We start from the raw sequence: 16,993 nt of genomic DNA on the forward strand, positions 1-16,993 counted from the left end.
GTGAGATTTTTTATATACTTTGTATAAACAATTTATAATTAACTCGAGAAGATGAGATTTTAATGTTACTGTCGACATAGGGAAGACATACCCTTTCTTGGACACTTTTTAAGTTCACATATGATATTGAAGCTTAACTTACTTTATTAGATGCTATTATGGCCTGTAATATTGTTACTTTATCAAGATCAAATAAGTTTAATTTGTTTTATATAAATAGAAAAAATATATTAAATAATATAAATCCACATTTTATAGTTTGAGAAAATCTAACAATATTTTCTTTGCAATTTTCTCTTTAAGTATAGAAATTAAAACTAAATTTTGACTAAATAACAATACATAGAAAGTGTTTTCCAATAAAAGTGTATATCCGATACTTAAATTTAATCTTATAAATTTTATTTTTATTTCTGTATTGTTGTCAATTGTGACTTTGGACTCATCCTTATTTGACTTTTGCTTACTTATGACCCCGTAAGGTAAAAGCAACATAATTAGTTACACCATTGTTTAGTCGCCAAGAATTGGATGGGGCCTCAATTAAATTGGATTCATAAACAACAAGAGTGAAGGAGTTACACCAGTGTCTAGTCGCCAAGAATTGGATGGGGCCTAAATTAAATTGGATTCATATACAACAAGAGTCAAGGAGTTACCTTCACGTTTAGGCTCCTCTAGCCAAGCCTTGTATTTAAAATAATCTTGTTTCTTATGTCCGTTTTTCTTGCAAAAGAAGCACTTAAGTTCCTTTTTGATGACAACTTTAAGACCCCTCACATTGACAGATTGACTATGTTCTATCTTTGTATCCGGAAGTTGTTTATGAGCATTAGGATTAAGTTTTTTCAACTTTTTTATGATGAGTTTTGGTAACAAGAAAAACGTTGTTGATCTTTTCAATTTTAATCTTTATCTTCCTCCATAATAAGATCATTAATACTTCATGTCTTATCTTGTGAGTTACAAGCAGTGACTACATACCCAAATTCAAAAGCAAGGGTGTCCAAGATTTGGTGAACAATACAAGTATTAGGAATAATAATATCAAGCGCTCTTAGTTTGGTTTGATAATGGACCATTTTGATGATGTATTCTCTAATTCCTCATATCTCGTCATATTTCATCGAAAAAAGTCTTTCAAGAAGAGTACCAATTTCAGCATTTGACGACATTTTATATCGTTGAGCCATTGCTACTAAAAACTCTTTTGCATTAGTTATATCAAGAAGTCCACTTAGTAGATGTTCAGGAATAGACCTCTTAATAACAAGAAAACATAACTTATTGGATTTTTCCCATATTTCAAAAGCGTTTTTATGTTCTTTAGAACTTTCAACAGTAGGCTCTCTAGGTCTATCCACATTCATTGCTAAGTCTATATCTGTTATTTGAATGGCAAACTCTACATCTCTTTTTCAATTCTTAAAATTTGATCTAGTCAAAATCTCTATGATGATCATATTGTTATTAATAGAAAAGGTAACTAAAATTTTAAACAATGCAATTTTATTAGAATAAATAAGATAATTAAAATACTCTAAAACCATAATAAACATATCCAAAAGGTCCAAGTATATCATCACTTAAACACCATTAGGTTGAATGTATAACACTCGTAATTAAGAACTTTTTTCATGAAAACCGTAATGAGAATATAACAAACTTTATAACTTATCACATTTAGAGGAATAACCTACTAGAGCTAACCAATTGCCACACACATGCTTTTATGTGCTACTCTCTAATTTTAATATAAAAAACACCTTCTTTAGGTGAATAAATGCACACCAAAACTAGAAACATTCTTAAAATAGACAAAAATAATAATTCCACAACACTAGTTGATTGGTCATTTTGGTGACTACAAATTAACTAGCATAAATTAATCTTCCCAAATAACAAGATATTGCTTTATGTTACTCATACAAACTTTATGGTATGATTTTATTTATTTTATTATAAACTTAATAAGCATGGGGCATTATATTCTAAAATCATACCTACACATGTGATATAACCTTATGAGATATTGAGTCATTATACCTTCATTCATGTCACTAAATAAATTTGTTGCATTGAAAAATTGAAAAATATTACATTAGATGGTTATAATTATCAATTTATACTCTAACTTTATTCCAATAGTATATAAAATACACAAATATCTAAAAAGAGTGCATGCTATCATTCAACTAAAAAATATGTATATTATTTTTCTTTTATATGCAATTTAAAAATATCTTACAAAAAATATTTACAATAATTAATTAAATACACATAAAATAAATAAATACCAAACATGCAATAAAAATTCACAAAAAATAGCATAAAAGGTGACCCATGGCGAATGGAAGAGAACCGTCGAAAAATTGGCCAAAACTATGGCTTGAGTGGACTATACGTACTTCACGCTTCGTCTTTATGTGTGGGCCTTGTCTCGACGCGTGTTCCACCCAGTTTAAACCTTTAACTTGGTCGAGTCAAACTCAACTCGACCTAATTTGACACGTACGGGTCTATCATGTCAATTTCTTTGTAGTTCATGGGTTTCCAAGTATTATTTAATGCAATTGACCGTTCCAAAACTCCATTAAGACTTTGTCTTGTGAAACCCATTCACTAAAATTAATCAAAACAACATAGATTGACATCAATAATCTAAATTTTCAAGTTTCATACTCATTCATAATTTATTTTAGTTTTTGTCAATATTTATTCTTATAAATTTAATTTTATGTAATCAAAACTCATGATTCATTGTATTTGAATATTTGATTTATTGATTAGAGTTTGAATTCCTCTCCCTCCAATTACAAAAAAACTTATGATTCATCTCTATTTAAATGATTCAAGAATTAAAATTTAATTTTGACTCAAAATTTTAAGTGCTGAATTCCCTCGCTACAAGCTAGATTAAGTTACAATCTATATATTGATTTAATTCTTGTATTAAGAGAAACAAAAGCCATTTATTTATTAATAACATTAGCGGCACAAAATTAAATTTTCAAATGGCTAAAGATCCCAACTTAAACATGGCATAATTTATGGCAAACCACATAAAATAATGTTTAATCAGATCATATATTCAAACTAAGATTTGCTCTTACACTAATTGATATACTTTTCGTATAAATAATTTAATCTTAACCTGAAATTCTCTATAGTTGAAATTTGGAATACATTCAAATTGTACCCGATTTTTGATTCATGAATTGACAACAAAATCAATATTGATCAGATTAATTATTAGTATTTAGTGTACTTGCATCTCTCTCTCCTTTTTCTTTGTAATTCTACATCGAGATCTTGTGGATAAGAAAGAAGACTAATTTTTTTTTATATGGTAAATCTTAGTCCTACCCATTATTATTATAAGATTTAAACTCAAACCTACAGTCTTAAAATCCATATTTAATGTTGAAACTTAACTCATTTTATTAGATATTCTTATGGATTATAATATTATCACTTTGTTAAAACCATATTAACTTAATTCGTTTGTGATAACTAAGTAAAATAAATTAAATAATATAACTTCACGTTTTATTGTTTGAGAAAATTGCTCTTTACAAAATCTACTTAGAAATGTAGCAACTTGGTCATTCCAATTCCATGGATTGGATTGCATGCACCACAAACTTGGAACGTTGATCGGTGAGAATCCCAATTCCGATAAAGCTTTGAATCCGATGATCAAAATTGCCAGCGTGGCAGCAGAGTCGTGACCAATAAGCTCTTTGAACATTCCTGTAAAACACGGTATGCGGGACCTACCAAGAATCTTTTTGTTCTTTCCATTAAACTTCTCGAGTAAGGCAAATGGAGTTCAGTGTTCTGTCTACGATCATGGCATCTCTAATGTCATTTTAAAAATCTGAAACCATCTTTTCACTCGCTGTCTCCTTTCTTTCATCATCGCCTTTCTTCGTCTTGATCTCATCATTCTTTCGTTTGTTTCTCGTTATCCAGTGAGATGGGAAGCATCAGTAGCAACAGCGACATAGTGGGATACAGATTCCACCCAACTGACAAAGAACTCGTAGATCATTATCTATGGAACAAAATTCTCGACCGTGATTCTCTTGTCCAAGCTATAAAAGAGGTCGACGGCCTTTGCAGGACAGATCCCTGGGAACTACCCCGTAAGAATTCCAAGTTTATTGTTTACGTATTCCAGTTTGAAACTTTAAAAATGTTATTGATCCCGGGGTTTTGTTTTTGAAGGTCTTTCTAAGATAAAGTCAGCTGATCAAGTTTGGTATTTCTTTTCCCGACGAAAGGACAACAAACGGGTCAAGAGGACTACCGACAATGGGTTCTGGAAAGTAACGGGAAAGGCTCGTGATGTAAAGGGAAAGAGAGGGAGTGCTATAAAGAAAACTTTGGTTTTTTTTCAGGGTCGTGGTCCAAATGCAAAATGGACGCCTTGGGTCATGCACGAGTACATTTTCACTTCAACTGTTCTCGACAACAAAGTATGTTCTTTTGTTTTATCTTGTTTCTACAATTATATTATAGGTCTTAGCTTTAGCTTGCTTATATTTTTTCATTATAGGTGACTGATATTTGAATTCAAGTTTATTTCCCTTTTTAGTATCTTTCTTGATATTGAATGGGGAAAATAACTCTACTTGTAGGAGTAAGTCTTGAGAAGTTAATTGCTTGTTCCCAAATTTGAACTTAAACAAGTGGTGTCTGTCTTATCTTTGTGGAATTTCGTTAGTAATTTTCGTTAGTTGGTTGGTGAGGTGGTTCAATCGAATTGCAAACTTGTTATATATCAACAAGTTGATCAGTGCTCTAAGTCATTTACAGTGGTTATTGAGGTGATTAGATGAAAATGGTAAGTCCCTAAGAGTAAGTTTGATGTGTGATGTCTGTTCAGCTTTTCTAATCGTAGAGCTTGAATAAAATAACAATTTCTTCATTTTTCCGATTTAAAATTTAAGACTGAAACTTGACTATACTTCCACCCGCGCAGGAGGGCATTTTTCTCTGTAAATTGAAGAATAAAGAAGATGAAAAGGCCGATACTTCAAGGAGTGAAGTTTGTGAGCCAAGTCAGGTCGCAGATGATGGGATTCCTGAAGTAAGAAGCCTTGTGCAAAATTGTCAATTCAATCTCTTTGGACTGAGAAATATCCATAACTATTTGTGTTTCTGTATGATTCAGAACTCAGCCATGTTCGACCCTGATGTGATGCTAGCCACATTGGAAGAACCTGATGGCAGGGATGAGGCTGACAACAACTTGTCTCCTTCACCACAACCAATGATGCGTGAGGAGCATGTGCCATCTTGTATGGATTCAGCATATTTGTACGAGTTTAGTGGTGGCCATTGTGGGGTTCAACACCTATCTAACTCCAATGAACAGAGCGATGACTCCTGGATTAAATATTTGGTCGATAGTGACGAAGTTTATCCTGATGAAAATGAGGGCTGCATGAGTATGACCTGCCCTGGGGAGTGCTCTAGAAAAAGGTCACGCTTTGAAAATGGCGGACTATGCGGGGCCATTGAAAATGAAGAATGTCAAACAACGGTAAAAAATTATTCCTTAGATAGCTCATGGATATAAGTTGATTAATAGAAAAATATCATTAGAGTATTATCCTATGCAAACAAGATGTGCAGTCCGTCTCATTGTTATGTTGCTCTGGTGATATTGTTCTATGGATAGAATTTGGTTGCCCAGCTTAACCAAAAATGAAAATGCATACCTATTTCGCAAATGAACTACAAAGGTGATTATATAAAAGAACATCAAGGGGTGCACTGTAACAACCTGACACTTTGTTTGGTGGAACAGAAAGGAAAGGATGAAGAAAGGTGGAAAGAAAAGGAGCGAAAGGGAACTATTTCTCTTTTTATTAAATCTTCTTTTTCCTCTTACTGAAAACATGGTATGAGTGAGAATGATTTATATCTCAAACTGTTATAATGATCCTATTGATGTTATTTTGTGGATTAAACTATGTTTTTCTGGCTCTAACATGGGTTAAAAGAATTTCAGTAAGGCCCTGGAAATGCTTTGCTGCATTCTTGGCCCCTTAACCTTTCAAAACTTCTACATTGCTCTGTACTTTTTCATTTCGGATGCTTAATTATTCATTTATTTATGTCAACAGTATGAGCAGGTAGTGAGTGCTTCAAGCATGCTTGATGAACATTCTGGTTCAAAAAAATTCCAAGCAATGGCAATGGTTAATGCACCAAATGAAACTTTAACTTCTGTAGAGCATGATCCCCATGGAAGGGAAAGGATGTTATCTATCCATAATGAATCCAGAGAAATGGATGCCCCTTCTGGTGACTCAGCTGTTGATCTGCATTGCATTTTTCATGTTGCTTTAGCAGAAAGTGTAGATTATTCTTATGCAAGATTCGACAATCCTCAATATCAAGAGAGGTCTCAAAATTTAATTGAGCAAGAAGATGATCCAATAAGAATCACTAAGCAGGGAAAGTTTTCTGTGAAAACAGTCTCCCTAGACAAGGTGTGAGAATCGACCTGCATTAATTGAAATATGATGATTCACCTACATTGAGGAAAGATGTTCTTCAATTCAATGCTCAGGTTTATGTCACTTGCTCTTAACTACTAGCTTCATTCCCTTTGCAGGCTAGAGATGTAAAACAGCATGTCCCTGCTGATAATCTGCCCCAAATGGAAAATGCTGTTATGGAATCTAACATGAAGTTTAAAAAGGCAAAAGAAACCAATAAAAAAGAAAGCTTGCAGATGCACTGGAGTGAGTCAGCTGAAAGTGATGAAAGAGGTTTCTTCATATACCTAGATAAACCTTCATTAAACCATACACCGTTAGTGTATTTTGTCAATGAACTTCTAGGCATAATATTGTTTATAGCTGTCATTTATGAATTGATTTCTATAGCAGCAATTGGTCCTCGGAGTTGATAATGAAAGAAAAAAATATCCCTATGCTGTTCTCACACCCAATATCCGCATTTTTATCATGACAAATCACTAACTGGTTCCAACACGTTGACGGCATGTGTTATCTAGGCATATCCTTTTCTTCACATTGCTGATAGGGCTACCTTCTCCATGTACTTGTATTACTTTAAGGGTCTGTCTTGAGTCTTAACAATGAATTTATGTTCATTATCTGCATGATTTATATTTGCTACTATTACTTAGGCATCACCTTGATGCATCTTTGTATTCTGTCGGTACTCTGCCCTTGCAATTAATGCAAGGATAGCAGATTGGAGTCCCAAATTCTGTTATGCATGTATTAAAGCAAGAAATAAATAAGATATTTTTATGATGTAACTGCAGTTTTGTTGGCTGTTGCTCTAACTTGAATCTTGTTCTTGGTGCCTGTATCAAATCACTTCAAAAGGGAAGCTGCGTATTAAAGATTTGGTTCTTCCACCCAATCTTGCTGGTTGAAGTTTCTGGGACAGGCTATTTTCTTCTTGTATTTAAGGTTTAAGAAGTGAAAAATGAACTTTATTTGTATTATCCAAAATTCTAATACGTGTCACCACACTAATTTATGTAATTTCCAAAAGTTAAAGCATCCCACTTAGTATTTGGGATGCAGGGCTGTTTATTTAAATTTAACTAATGCATCAACATCTATATCCAGGATTGAAAAATACCTGCATACAAAATATTCTTTCTTTCTCTTTTATAGAAAAAATTATTCTTAATGCCTTAAATTGTTCAATCAATTAATAACTTACTGCAAAGGCCGCAAGACATTCAGTCTCTTGTTTATAGACAAACAGAGCATACCCTGCTTCCTCCACAAGAGATTCCCTTGTTGGCTTAATCAGTTATCAATTGTTCTCAAGGAAACATAGGAGCGCCCTGGTGTAGTCAATTTTGCCAGGCTATAGTCTTTGTATTGAAGTCAAGCTTACACTCTAAACTCAATCAAATAAGTTAAGCAAACTTATATCTTAGATATTAAACACTGCGAAAATGTGACAACTCAGGTTCGATGTAGTCATTGTTGTGTCTTTCTTTAGAGTGATTATAGAGTTAAAACTATGCCCAAATTTGCCCTACTCTTTAGAGTGATTGTAGACAACTTGGCCTTTAAGTTGTAAATATTGTTTAAACATAAGGGTGGAACCATGGCACGAGCTTGCTCTTATGGTTATCAACAAATAGGATGCTTGTCACGGAAGATTCTAGACCAAATAATTTCAATCACGATTCTATCGAAGATTCTGGAATCCAAAATGAAACTCATTTCCAAAGGATTGATGAAATCATCACGGGTGGGAATAAAGGTATCGGCCATAGTTAGTGCGGAACATAACAAACTTACGACAAGGACGACCAAATGGTGACTGGTCGAGAACAGTGAAATAGGAAGGATCAAGAAGAATGGCAGGGCTGGTGGGGTCGGCTAGAACATGGAAAGCAATTTCCCTAAAATCCCATGTAAATAAAATACCAAGCAAAGTATGATAAATGTCGCAAATATTCGTTCCTCACTTGATCACTTTGGTTATGCATGCACACAGAATTTGCCACGTATTTAATTAGTATGGCAGATATCAAAGCTCCAAATATCTCATTCATGATCCTTAGACAGGTTTAAAGATAGGAAATTGGAAAATGTAGACACGGTTCAGTGGGGTCAAGGTGCGTTCTTTTGCCCCAAGTAACCATAGTACTGGAGGAGTATTGACTCACTGTTATCTGCTAGTGCTAGCAAAGACTGCTACATATAAGAGGAGGGACAGAGTATTTCCACCAAATATCTGCTTTCAATTTGGTTTCTCTTGTTTCTTCTTCTAGCTAGCTATTTTGGAACTCTGGATTTGAAATGAACTACGTAAAGGGGTTCAGATTCCACCCAACAGACGCAGAAGCCATCGAACATCTATGGGACAAAAGAGTACTCGACCGTGATTCGATTGTCCAAGTTGGTGATTTCCTTGTTCCAGTAATAACCCAACTAGAAGACATCTGCGAGTTCCAACCTTGGGAATTGCCTGGTAAAGCACTTGTTGCATGTTGTTGCAGTTCCTGATGCCCACTTGTAATTTCCGTTTTTCTCTCTTGGGTTTTCTTTGTCTGTTGCAGGGCGTTCGGAGTTAGAGGCCGGAGATAACCTTTGGTATTTCTTCTGCTCACCGAAATACAAGTACCGCAATAGTACAAGGAAAAACAGGGTTACCAGGGAAGGATACTGGAAACCAACGGGGACACCTCGTGAGATATTAACAACATATAATGGACAAGAAATCAGAGGAAGCAGGCAAACTCTGGTATTCTACCGAGGTCGTGTTAGTGATGAAAAGAAGAACGAAAATAAGACCCAATGGGTCATACATGAGTTCGAAATCCCTCTTAATCTTCCAAACCAAGTATGTTCTTATATGCTACCCTAGCCACCATGGATGGATCATATTGCTTTTTTCTTTTTCTTTTTAGTTTTTTCAGTCCCTTTGTTTTGTTTTTCATTACCTGTACTACTTCGTCCAATTTTTTGATGGGTGTAACACACTTTTTTTTTTTCTTCATCTAATTTTCTGTAGAAAAGTATAGCTCTTTGTAGACTGAAGAAAAAATATGGTAAGGTAGATGTTTCAAGAGGTGAAGAAGGCCAATCGAGTCACTCTTTGCCTCCAAATTTAGAAAATCAAGCTACAAACAATGCAATTCCAAAGGTTAGATGCCTACCACGAAACTTGTTTAAACCATTTCTCTAATGTTAATAATAATGATGAACATATCCAAAACGATCGTTAATTTGTCTATGATTCAGGACCAGCTAAACTCTAATGAGCCATTAACAGAGTCGGAAGCATTTAATGAATATAGTGGGAATCAAACGACATTTACCACAAATGAACAGGATGATGATGAATTTGTGGATTCCCTTATTAATAATGATGAGATCAACACTGAACAAAGAAGCAACCAACCTTTCTTTGTTGATGAGAATGAAGGCCCTAAGCTACCTTCTAACTTCCCAGACCATGTTGCAGATGATGATATCCCAAACGTAAGATCGTTGGAAATATTTTTTTCTAACAATGTATCCATGTGGATGATGATAATCATATCTGAAACCACTTTTCCTTTTTCTTTTTTTTTTGGGTTATGATTCAGAACCAGGAAGACTTTGGTGGGCTAGTAAACCAAAAGCCAATAGCTCTTAATGACTGTGTTGAGACCCTAAATTCTGGTAGGAACAGTGAACATGATAATTCCTCACAGAGCTCGATTTTCATCCCTAATGATCAAACCACTTCAATAGGCGGAGGCAATCAACAAGCTACTTTACTTGCTGAGAATGAGAGCTCTAGCTTGGCTTTCGAAAACCATGTTGCAGAGAGTTCCGTTCCGATGGTAAGCGAAGATTTTCAACTACTAATTACTTTTGCATGTGATGATAAATAGATCAAGAGCTAATCTGTCTTTATTTATGATTCAGGAACATTCAGAGTTTGATAAGTTTTTACGAGAAGGGTTATTCATGGCTGAATTATCACACGCGCCAGAAGGGGTTGAATATTACGAGTTCAGCGCCAATGAACAGGATGATGAGTTTTGGAATAAGAATTGCTTCACTACTGATGAAGTCTTGGGAAGCAAACAACAGAACCTAGCCGAGTCATTCAACTTTTCCTCCGTAAGCACAATGGAACCACTGTATGATCCCTGCCCAATGGAGTCGTCTAGGAAAAGACTACGCATCGAATCTGAGCGCTTAAACAGAGGGGAAGATATTGAAGCGGCTCCATCTCAGGAATAGAACAACTCTTTTAATACCCATCAAGCACAAGTTGACACTTACAATATAGGAGCCTTCCAATATAATGGAAGCGTTCCCTACATTTACAATTAATAGGAGAAATTACAGAGATCAAAGAAAGCTTAGTGCTGAAGCAAGGGGGATTGGGCAATGTAAGCTACAAAATAAGTCCAGGACCATAATGGAGAAGATGGATATCTATGTAGTATGAGAGGGGTGGTGAACAATGCCATGGAAAATTATTACTACTTTGTTATTTTTATTGTTATAGCTAATGTAAACAGAGGGTATTTTTGTGAGTTATTTGTGTCATCCATCTTTAATTTTGGTCCAATTAATGGTGTAAGGGATCAAACTCTTCACCTTGGGATGATTAGCACCCAAACCGTATCACTGCCTATGCTTGCAGCTATGTTTAATTATCACTCCACTTAGTTAATACTTTTACTATTTATTTTTTTATAAAAATAAAAAAATGTCATTTACTTTTAAGTAATTTAATATGCCGTGAAATTTTGCAATCAATCGTTGCCTAACCTTAATAGGATCAGTCTCCAAGGATTTGCTCTAACATGGCACCAATCTTTGTTAGTTGCTTTATAGATTCGGTTTTTGCATCTTTTTCCCAATGGGGTTATGAAGTTTTGCCTTTGTGCACAAGTCATGACCAGTAGAAGAGTAGAACATAATCGCAAGGGAAACATGCTTAAGTCGATGAGGCACCACAAGCCCAAATCAAACACTACTACTTGCAGGAGGAATAACTGTAACTCGTTTATATGGCTATGTGGGACTGGTCGCTTTTTATGGGCCTTGAACAATATTAGAATTCGAGCCCAAGATATTGAACACTTGTGATGTTTACATTCATTCATCGACCACATAGTGCCTTTACAGTTAATGAAAGAATACAAAATTACAGGAGAAAGGGAAGAATAAAAGAATTATTTTTAGTTTGAATACAGTACGGATATTCAAACAAAAAACAAATGATAGAATATCTCAATGATCTTAACTAAAAAGCCTGAGTTGTACAAAATTTTACAGCATGCGCAATGAAGCAGGCCCCTACACATGGATTCATATCTGACTCGGTTATCACTAGTTCACAAAGAAACAATTCATCAGTATCTGCCAACAGGGATGAAGTTGACAATTCAGCTATCAATGAGATCTTTTTTGAGATCTTACAGGAAAACATTTTTAAGTTCAAGCAGCAAATTAGCTAATTCAAGAACACATTGGACATCTTTTTTCTTTTTTGGGTAATAACATTTGAGATTTTACATATCAAAGTACTGCAAAAATAATAAAATTATTGCGATGTACAACACAAATGGTAATCTTTTGCATGGATGGAATCCTCAATCTCATCATGCCTCTCCCCCACAACTCCCTCCCACTTGGGTAAGTTATGGTAAATTATCTTATCTACAAGGGTATATTCATCTTTTTTTTTTTTGAAAGTTTCAAGGGTATATTCATCGACCCCTACTGACCTTGATTACTAACAACTGCCACATTCAAGAGCAAGCAAAGATCCTACTTTACCACATTTCAAGGCTCATGCAGTTGGCACCCAACAATCACCGCTTTGAAGACAATACAAAATACAGATGCTTATTATTTGTCATGTGAAAAACTGTGAAGTATTGATTATCTGACCTTTTAGTGCCACTGTATTAGATGATAAAACTAATAAATCAATGATGTAAATCACTGAAGGTGGAAATTCCCAGACCTGCAGAATGCAAAACGGAAGTTAGATGGATAATCTTGGATTACAAGTGGAAAGATAGAAGAAAAAAAGTCAAGGAGAAAATGAAGAAGCCAGCAACATATTTTATACAAATAAGATCTTAGCATTAGAAAGCAAACCATCATAGCAACAAGTAAAATCTTGAAGTAGCTTGAAATTAGAACTGCAAGCCAAAGTTTGCCGAGCCTGTGAAGGTTAGAAACAAGAGGTAAATTAACTGCTATGATAAACAAAGAATACATCAGACCAAGAATTTAATAAATAGTTAAGCCAGTGGTACTACCTTATTCAATTATCCAGTAACACTATAAATAGTTTTGAAACAATCCTAATTTCTATGATGCCTCATCAACTTTGTTCATACCTCCCAAAAGATCTAGAAGTTACAATTACATTGTAGCCAACTGTCTCTAGTCTTTTCCTAGTGCTACCTCTGAGTTCCCAATTTGGAAATTTTCACAGCTTAAAATTTTTTTCATGCTATCCCCCATCCTCCCCTCTCCCTTCCACGACTTCTTTTGCTTCTGCCATCTGGTAGATCTAAACCAAGGGCATGTCTCCTGACTACCCTACCAACAAATACTGACTTCCTATCTATAACACTGTGGCTATTACCAATAAACCACATTTCAAAGTTCACTAGCCAGAGAGAAATCAAACATAAGTACCCAACTAAGAGAAATGCAAATACATACCTAAAGAATTGAGCTGATGTCTTCAGAAGTTTCCTGATTGCAAGAAGAAAACAACATAGAAACATAAAGTTTCCAAGAAATACGTCCACCAATATCTACAATTGGCATTAGCAAAGGCATCAATCAAAACTGTATACAAACGAAACGCATTAGAATCAAGAATCTAAAATCTTTTAGCACTTGCATAAGAGGAACAAACCTTTCGATATATCCAAAAATATGAAGAAATGCTCATGGACATGCCCCATTCTTCATCATGTCTGACAAGCAAACTTCTATCTTGGATTGATAAGGCACCCAATACATATAATATGAAGAATTCAAAGAATTTTTGAACAGTTTTAAAGTATACTTAAAATGGATACAAGCATCCAGAACAAGAAAACCAAATAATAGCTTCCACAATAGACCCTGCAAAGTTTTCAAAATAGCCAATTCTATGTAAGAGTCAGCACGCACCCATGATTCTCAGTAATTAAACAACCACCAAATTCCTGTTTTAATGATTAATCAATTAACCAAACAAATATAAACTGAATAACAATGAAAAACCAAACATTGTAATTGTACCTGAAAATGGGTACTTTGTTGGTTGAGTACATTGTAAAGTAGATGCCTATATGCTTTTGGCTTGTGCAAGATTAAATCAATCAAAACAATCTACACCAATTGAAAAAAAAAATCATTAACCCAAAATTTTAAAAAAGAAACAGTAATAACCTAACTTGAAAAATCAAAATGGTATTTGAGAAAAATGCTAAAATAGTCAGTTTTTTTTTAAGCTATTAGAAGGGCTTTACCATGAGCTCACATTCGATATACTCGTCGGCAACTGCTTTACATTTCTCCTATTAAAAAAAATTCAAATCCATAAGTTAAAGGAGTAAATGAAAAAAACCATGATTTTAGAAATTAAGAGAAATAATGGTTAAGCTTACACATTTCATCAATCGAATGTTTCCTGGTGAGTATTGAACAAACAGGGTTTTGACCTGAAACCCGCATTGGACACATCGATATTCCATTAACCCTGAACAAGAAAGAAAGTTCAATTTTTGTTTAGGGATTTTTTTTCACCAGAGAAGATTTGACAGTGAAAAAGGCTGGACTTCGACTGCAAATTTGCAATGGCAAAGTCGAAGGTGACACTTGATCAGAAAGACAGAAAATGAAATTCATTCATTTGGAAACAATCAGACTGGACAAACTCCAGATCTAACACCCTTAAATATTTTGGGTCATGACTTATCTTGGGAAGGCCCAAAAGTTTAGGCCAGGCTTACATTAGACATGGGCTAACTGTGGCCCTAGTTAAATAGACCCAAAAAATTTCATTAATTTCAGTCACAAGATTCCTAGCTACACAGAAAAAGAAAAAGAAAAAAATCATTGAAATAAAGTCCCTCACACCCTAGAAAGAGAGATATACATAGGTTAGGTTTAATAGGCATAATTGATGATGATAAAGAAACCACTTGTGTGCAAGTACGAAGAAGATCAAGAGAGCCCAAAAAAAAAAAGAACAAGAAAAAAGAGAGTACCTTCTTTCATTTCTGATTTCACTGTTAAGTTCTTTCTTCTTGGCTTACATCTTTTTCCACTTTATTTTGAGGCTGATGCAAGAGGAGTGAAATGTCTAAACTCTCTTTTGGGTGTTAGTCTTAAGATGGTATGCTAAAAAAATAGCAAGGACCATCTGTGTTTGTGTGGATTTAATTCCATATCTAAGTTGATGGAGGATACACAAAATGATAATTTTCCCTGGACTAAAGGTTTCTTTTGCCGTCACTAAATATACAGCTTATCTACTTTGATTTCTTAAAGGATTAACTAGAAAGAAGGAAAATATGTAAAAAAGGAGAAAGTGAGGGAGTTTGATGGGATTCTCAAGAGCTAATTTGATGTCTCCTCTCCTTCGAATTTTTGTTGAACCAGTTAGCCTCCTCTGGTACATCCACTAAGTTAATATTAGAAAAAGAATATTACACTTAATCTATTTTACATGGACTCTTAACTTTATCCTAATGTACCCTTGTTCGAGACTTCTTAAATGTTTCACTATTTATACCCACACAACACTTTGCCCCTCAAAATTAAAGTAAAAATTATAAAAAAACATAATTTCCCCATGTCTGATACCCTATTCCAAGTCCATGTAACACAGTTTTAATTAGTTCATAACTAGCTACAAATAAAGACAGACAATGTCAATAATATATGACGAATTGTGGTGGTGGGAAAAAACATAATCTAGTACCTCCTTTCCAATTCCATTGCCATATTTATCTGTAAGACTGTAACCTACTAGCCTTGTTTATTTAAAGAGAATTTCACCTTTAATGGATAGAGGAAATATCAAAGAGATTTTGTGTGCTTTTTAGTTAGTTGTAATGTGAATTTGTTATATGAAATAGTTATCACAAATTAGAAAAGCTCAAACTCAATTATTAAAAAAAAGTGGATTAGTAACATTTTGCAGTAAAATATTGTTAAAAGTATAATTTTTGACTAATGGTCAGATCTTTCAAAAATGAGAAGGAAAGTGACAGGGAAAAGAAAAGCTAAACTTGCTCCAAGTAGATTTTGATAAGAGAAAGAATGTAAAGGAAAAAAAAAAGGGTAGAATTATTGTCCAACTCAATCACCCAACTAAAAAAGTGCTTACTACAAATCATTGAAATAAATTTTTTGAAAAGTGATCCATCCAAATTGTGGAGACTAAAATCAAAAACAAACTGTATATAGTATTAGTTTAGATAATATTAGTCTCCAATAAGTACATTATAATATTTAGAACTTGAAATTTTCAATTTAGACGTTTCAAATTCAAATTTTTGATAGAGAATGGTGACAGTCATAAGTACATTCCTTTGGTTACAGCTTGAGACTCATTGGTTTTGAAGATCTCAAATTCTTATCTTAAAATAGACTTATGTGATTTATTGGATAGAAATTATCTTGTTCCATATAGCTCAAAATCCTTATGAAAAAAAAAGAAATACCTTCTTTTATGTAACTTAAAATTCAATGAACTTAAATTTTCACATATACCAAATACAATTATTAAGACAACCATTGATGTCAACAAGTCTTGAACTATGTTCCAATAGTTACTATGCACATTTCCTATTTATAGCTAGATCTTGTTACATTAGTTTAATTAATGTTTTTCTTATCATAGTTTAATTAATGATTAAAACAAACCATGCTAAACCCTGTTGATTCATCATTCAAATTTTTTATGGCTTACAAACTTTTGCAAACAAACGACCCAGAAAAGAGAAATGCACATTCAAATCAACTAAACCCCAACGATTCTCAAACAAAAATCACCGAACCAGCACCAAAAATAGGGCATTTCAGTTAAGCTAGATAGAGTTTGAATGGCCAAAAATACAAACCCTAGAGAGAAAGAAAGCACATCGAATCAAAGCTATAAGCAATAACTAAAACTACGAACTTAAGCTAAAAATGACTTAAGTAAAGAATTGCTTACCTGAAACAAAATCGAACCACGCAAGATCAAGAAGTGATGATTTGTGGTCGGCGACTGTCGACTGGTGATGGAGACAATGGCATTTGAGGGCTATTTCAGCGGTATTATGAGATTGAGAGGCGGAGACACAGGGCAGAGATGATTTGGGGATTTGGGAATGGACGAATGCTGAACGGGGAAAAGGAGGGCCGGCTTCGGGAATTCGAGAAGGGATTTTGGGGGGAAAGCGAAAGTATTAAATATATATATATATATATATATATATATATATAATTAATATATATAT

The 16,993-nt window shown here is 34.1% G+C and overlaps 3 protein-coding genes across 5 annotated transcripts; 2 read left to right on the forward strand and 1 right to left on the reverse strand.

The window, feature by feature from the left end:
- Positions 3,837-7,627, forward strand: LOC18613867 (NAC domain-containing protein 92). 3 transcript variants are annotated; one of them, XM_018114396.1, is made up of 7 exons: positions 3,837-4,148; positions 4,231-4,481; positions 4,988-5,095; positions 5,180-5,551; positions 6,138-6,506; positions 6,632-6,788; positions 7,313-7,627. In XM_018114396.1, exons 1-7 carry the CDS (start codon positions 3,980-3,982, stop codon positions 7,336-7,338), a joined length of 1,452 nt encoding a protein of 483 aa, XP_017969885.1. In that variant the 5' UTR covers positions 3,837-3,979; the 3' UTR covers positions 7,339-7,627. The 3 variants fall into 3 exon arrangements, with proteins under 3 accessions (XP_017969885.1, XP_007051378.2, XP_017969884.1); XM_007051316.2 differs by having other exon boundaries at positions 7,377-7,627; XM_018114395.1 differs by lacking the exon at positions 7,313-7,627 and having other exon boundaries at positions 6,632-7,144.
- Positions 8,489-11,056, forward strand: LOC18613868 (NAC domain-containing protein 4). Its single transcript, XM_007051319.2, has 6 exons — positions 8,489-8,991; positions 9,080-9,363; positions 9,535-9,666; positions 9,765-10,004; positions 10,112-10,351; positions 10,437-11,056. The coding sequence occupies exons 1-6, from the start codon at positions 8,820-8,822 to the stop codon at positions 10,755-10,757; spliced, it is 1,389 nt and encodes a 462-aa protein (XP_007051381.2). The 5' UTR covers positions 8,489-8,819; the 3' UTR covers positions 10,758-11,056.
- On the reverse strand, positions 11,587-16,956 carry LOC18613869 (protein arv1 homolog). Its single transcript, XM_007051320.2, has 10 exons — positions 16,708-16,956; positions 14,150-14,241; positions 14,012-14,059; positions 13,782-13,871; positions 13,577-13,622; positions 13,411-13,490; positions 13,212-13,306; positions 12,636-12,702; positions 12,423-12,498; positions 11,587-11,858 (listed from the first exon to the last, which is right to left on the reverse strand). The coding sequence occupies exons 2-10, from the start codon at positions 14,234-14,236 to the stop codon at positions 11,773-11,775; spliced, it is 675 nt and encodes a 224-aa protein (XP_007051382.2). The 5' UTR covers positions 14,237-14,241; positions 16,708-16,956; the 3' UTR covers positions 11,587-11,772.

Source organism: Theobroma cacao, chromosome 1 (genome assembly GCF_000208745.1).
Source record: "Theobroma cacao cultivar B97-61/B2 chromosome 1, Criollo_cocoa_genome_V2, whole genome shotgun sequence".
Classification (NCBI taxonomy): Eukaryota; Viridiplantae; Streptophyta; class Magnoliopsida; order Malvales; family Malvaceae; genus Theobroma; species Theobroma cacao.

Excerpts from the sequence above, each read along its gene's own strand:
- LOC18613867 (XM_018114395.1), top strand. The coding sequence starts at position 3,980 with ATGGGAAGCATCAGTAGCAACAGCGACATAGTGGGATACAGATTCCAC. Across the intron at positions 4,149-4,230 it reads AGATCCCTGGGAACTACCCC|GTCTTTCTAAGATAAAGTCA; the intron begins GTAAGAATTCCA and ends TTGTTTTTGAAG. Across the intron at positions 5,096-5,179 it reads CAGATGATGGGATTCCTGAA|AACTCAGCCATGTTCGACCC; the intron begins GTAAGAAGCCTT and ends TGTATGATTCAG.
- LOC18613868 (XM_007051319.2), top strand. The coding sequence starts at position 8,820 with ATGAACTACGTAAAGGGGTTCAGATTCCACCCAACAGACGCAGAAGCC. Across the intron at positions 8,992-9,079 it reads CCAACCTTGGGAATTGCCTG|GGCGTTCGGAGTTAGAGGCC; the intron begins GTAAAGCACTTG and ends TGTCTGTTGCAG. Across the intron at positions 10,352-10,436 it reads CAGAGAGTTCCGTTCCGATG|GAACATTCAGAGTTTGATAA; the intron begins GTAAGCGAAGAT and ends TTTATGATTCAG.
- LOC18613869 (XM_007051320.2), bottom strand. The coding sequence starts at position 14,236 with ATGGAATATCGATGTGTCCAATGCGGGTTTCAGGTCAAAACCCTGTTT. Across the intron at positions 13,623-13,781 it reads AACAAAGTACCCATTTTCAG|GGTCTATTGTGGAAGCTATT; the intron begins GTACAATTACAA and ends AAAACTTTGCAG. Across the intron at positions 13,307-13,410 it reads ATTTTTGGATATATCGAAAG|ATATTGGTGGACGTATTTCT; the intron begins GTTTGTTCCTCT and ends TGCCAATTGTAG.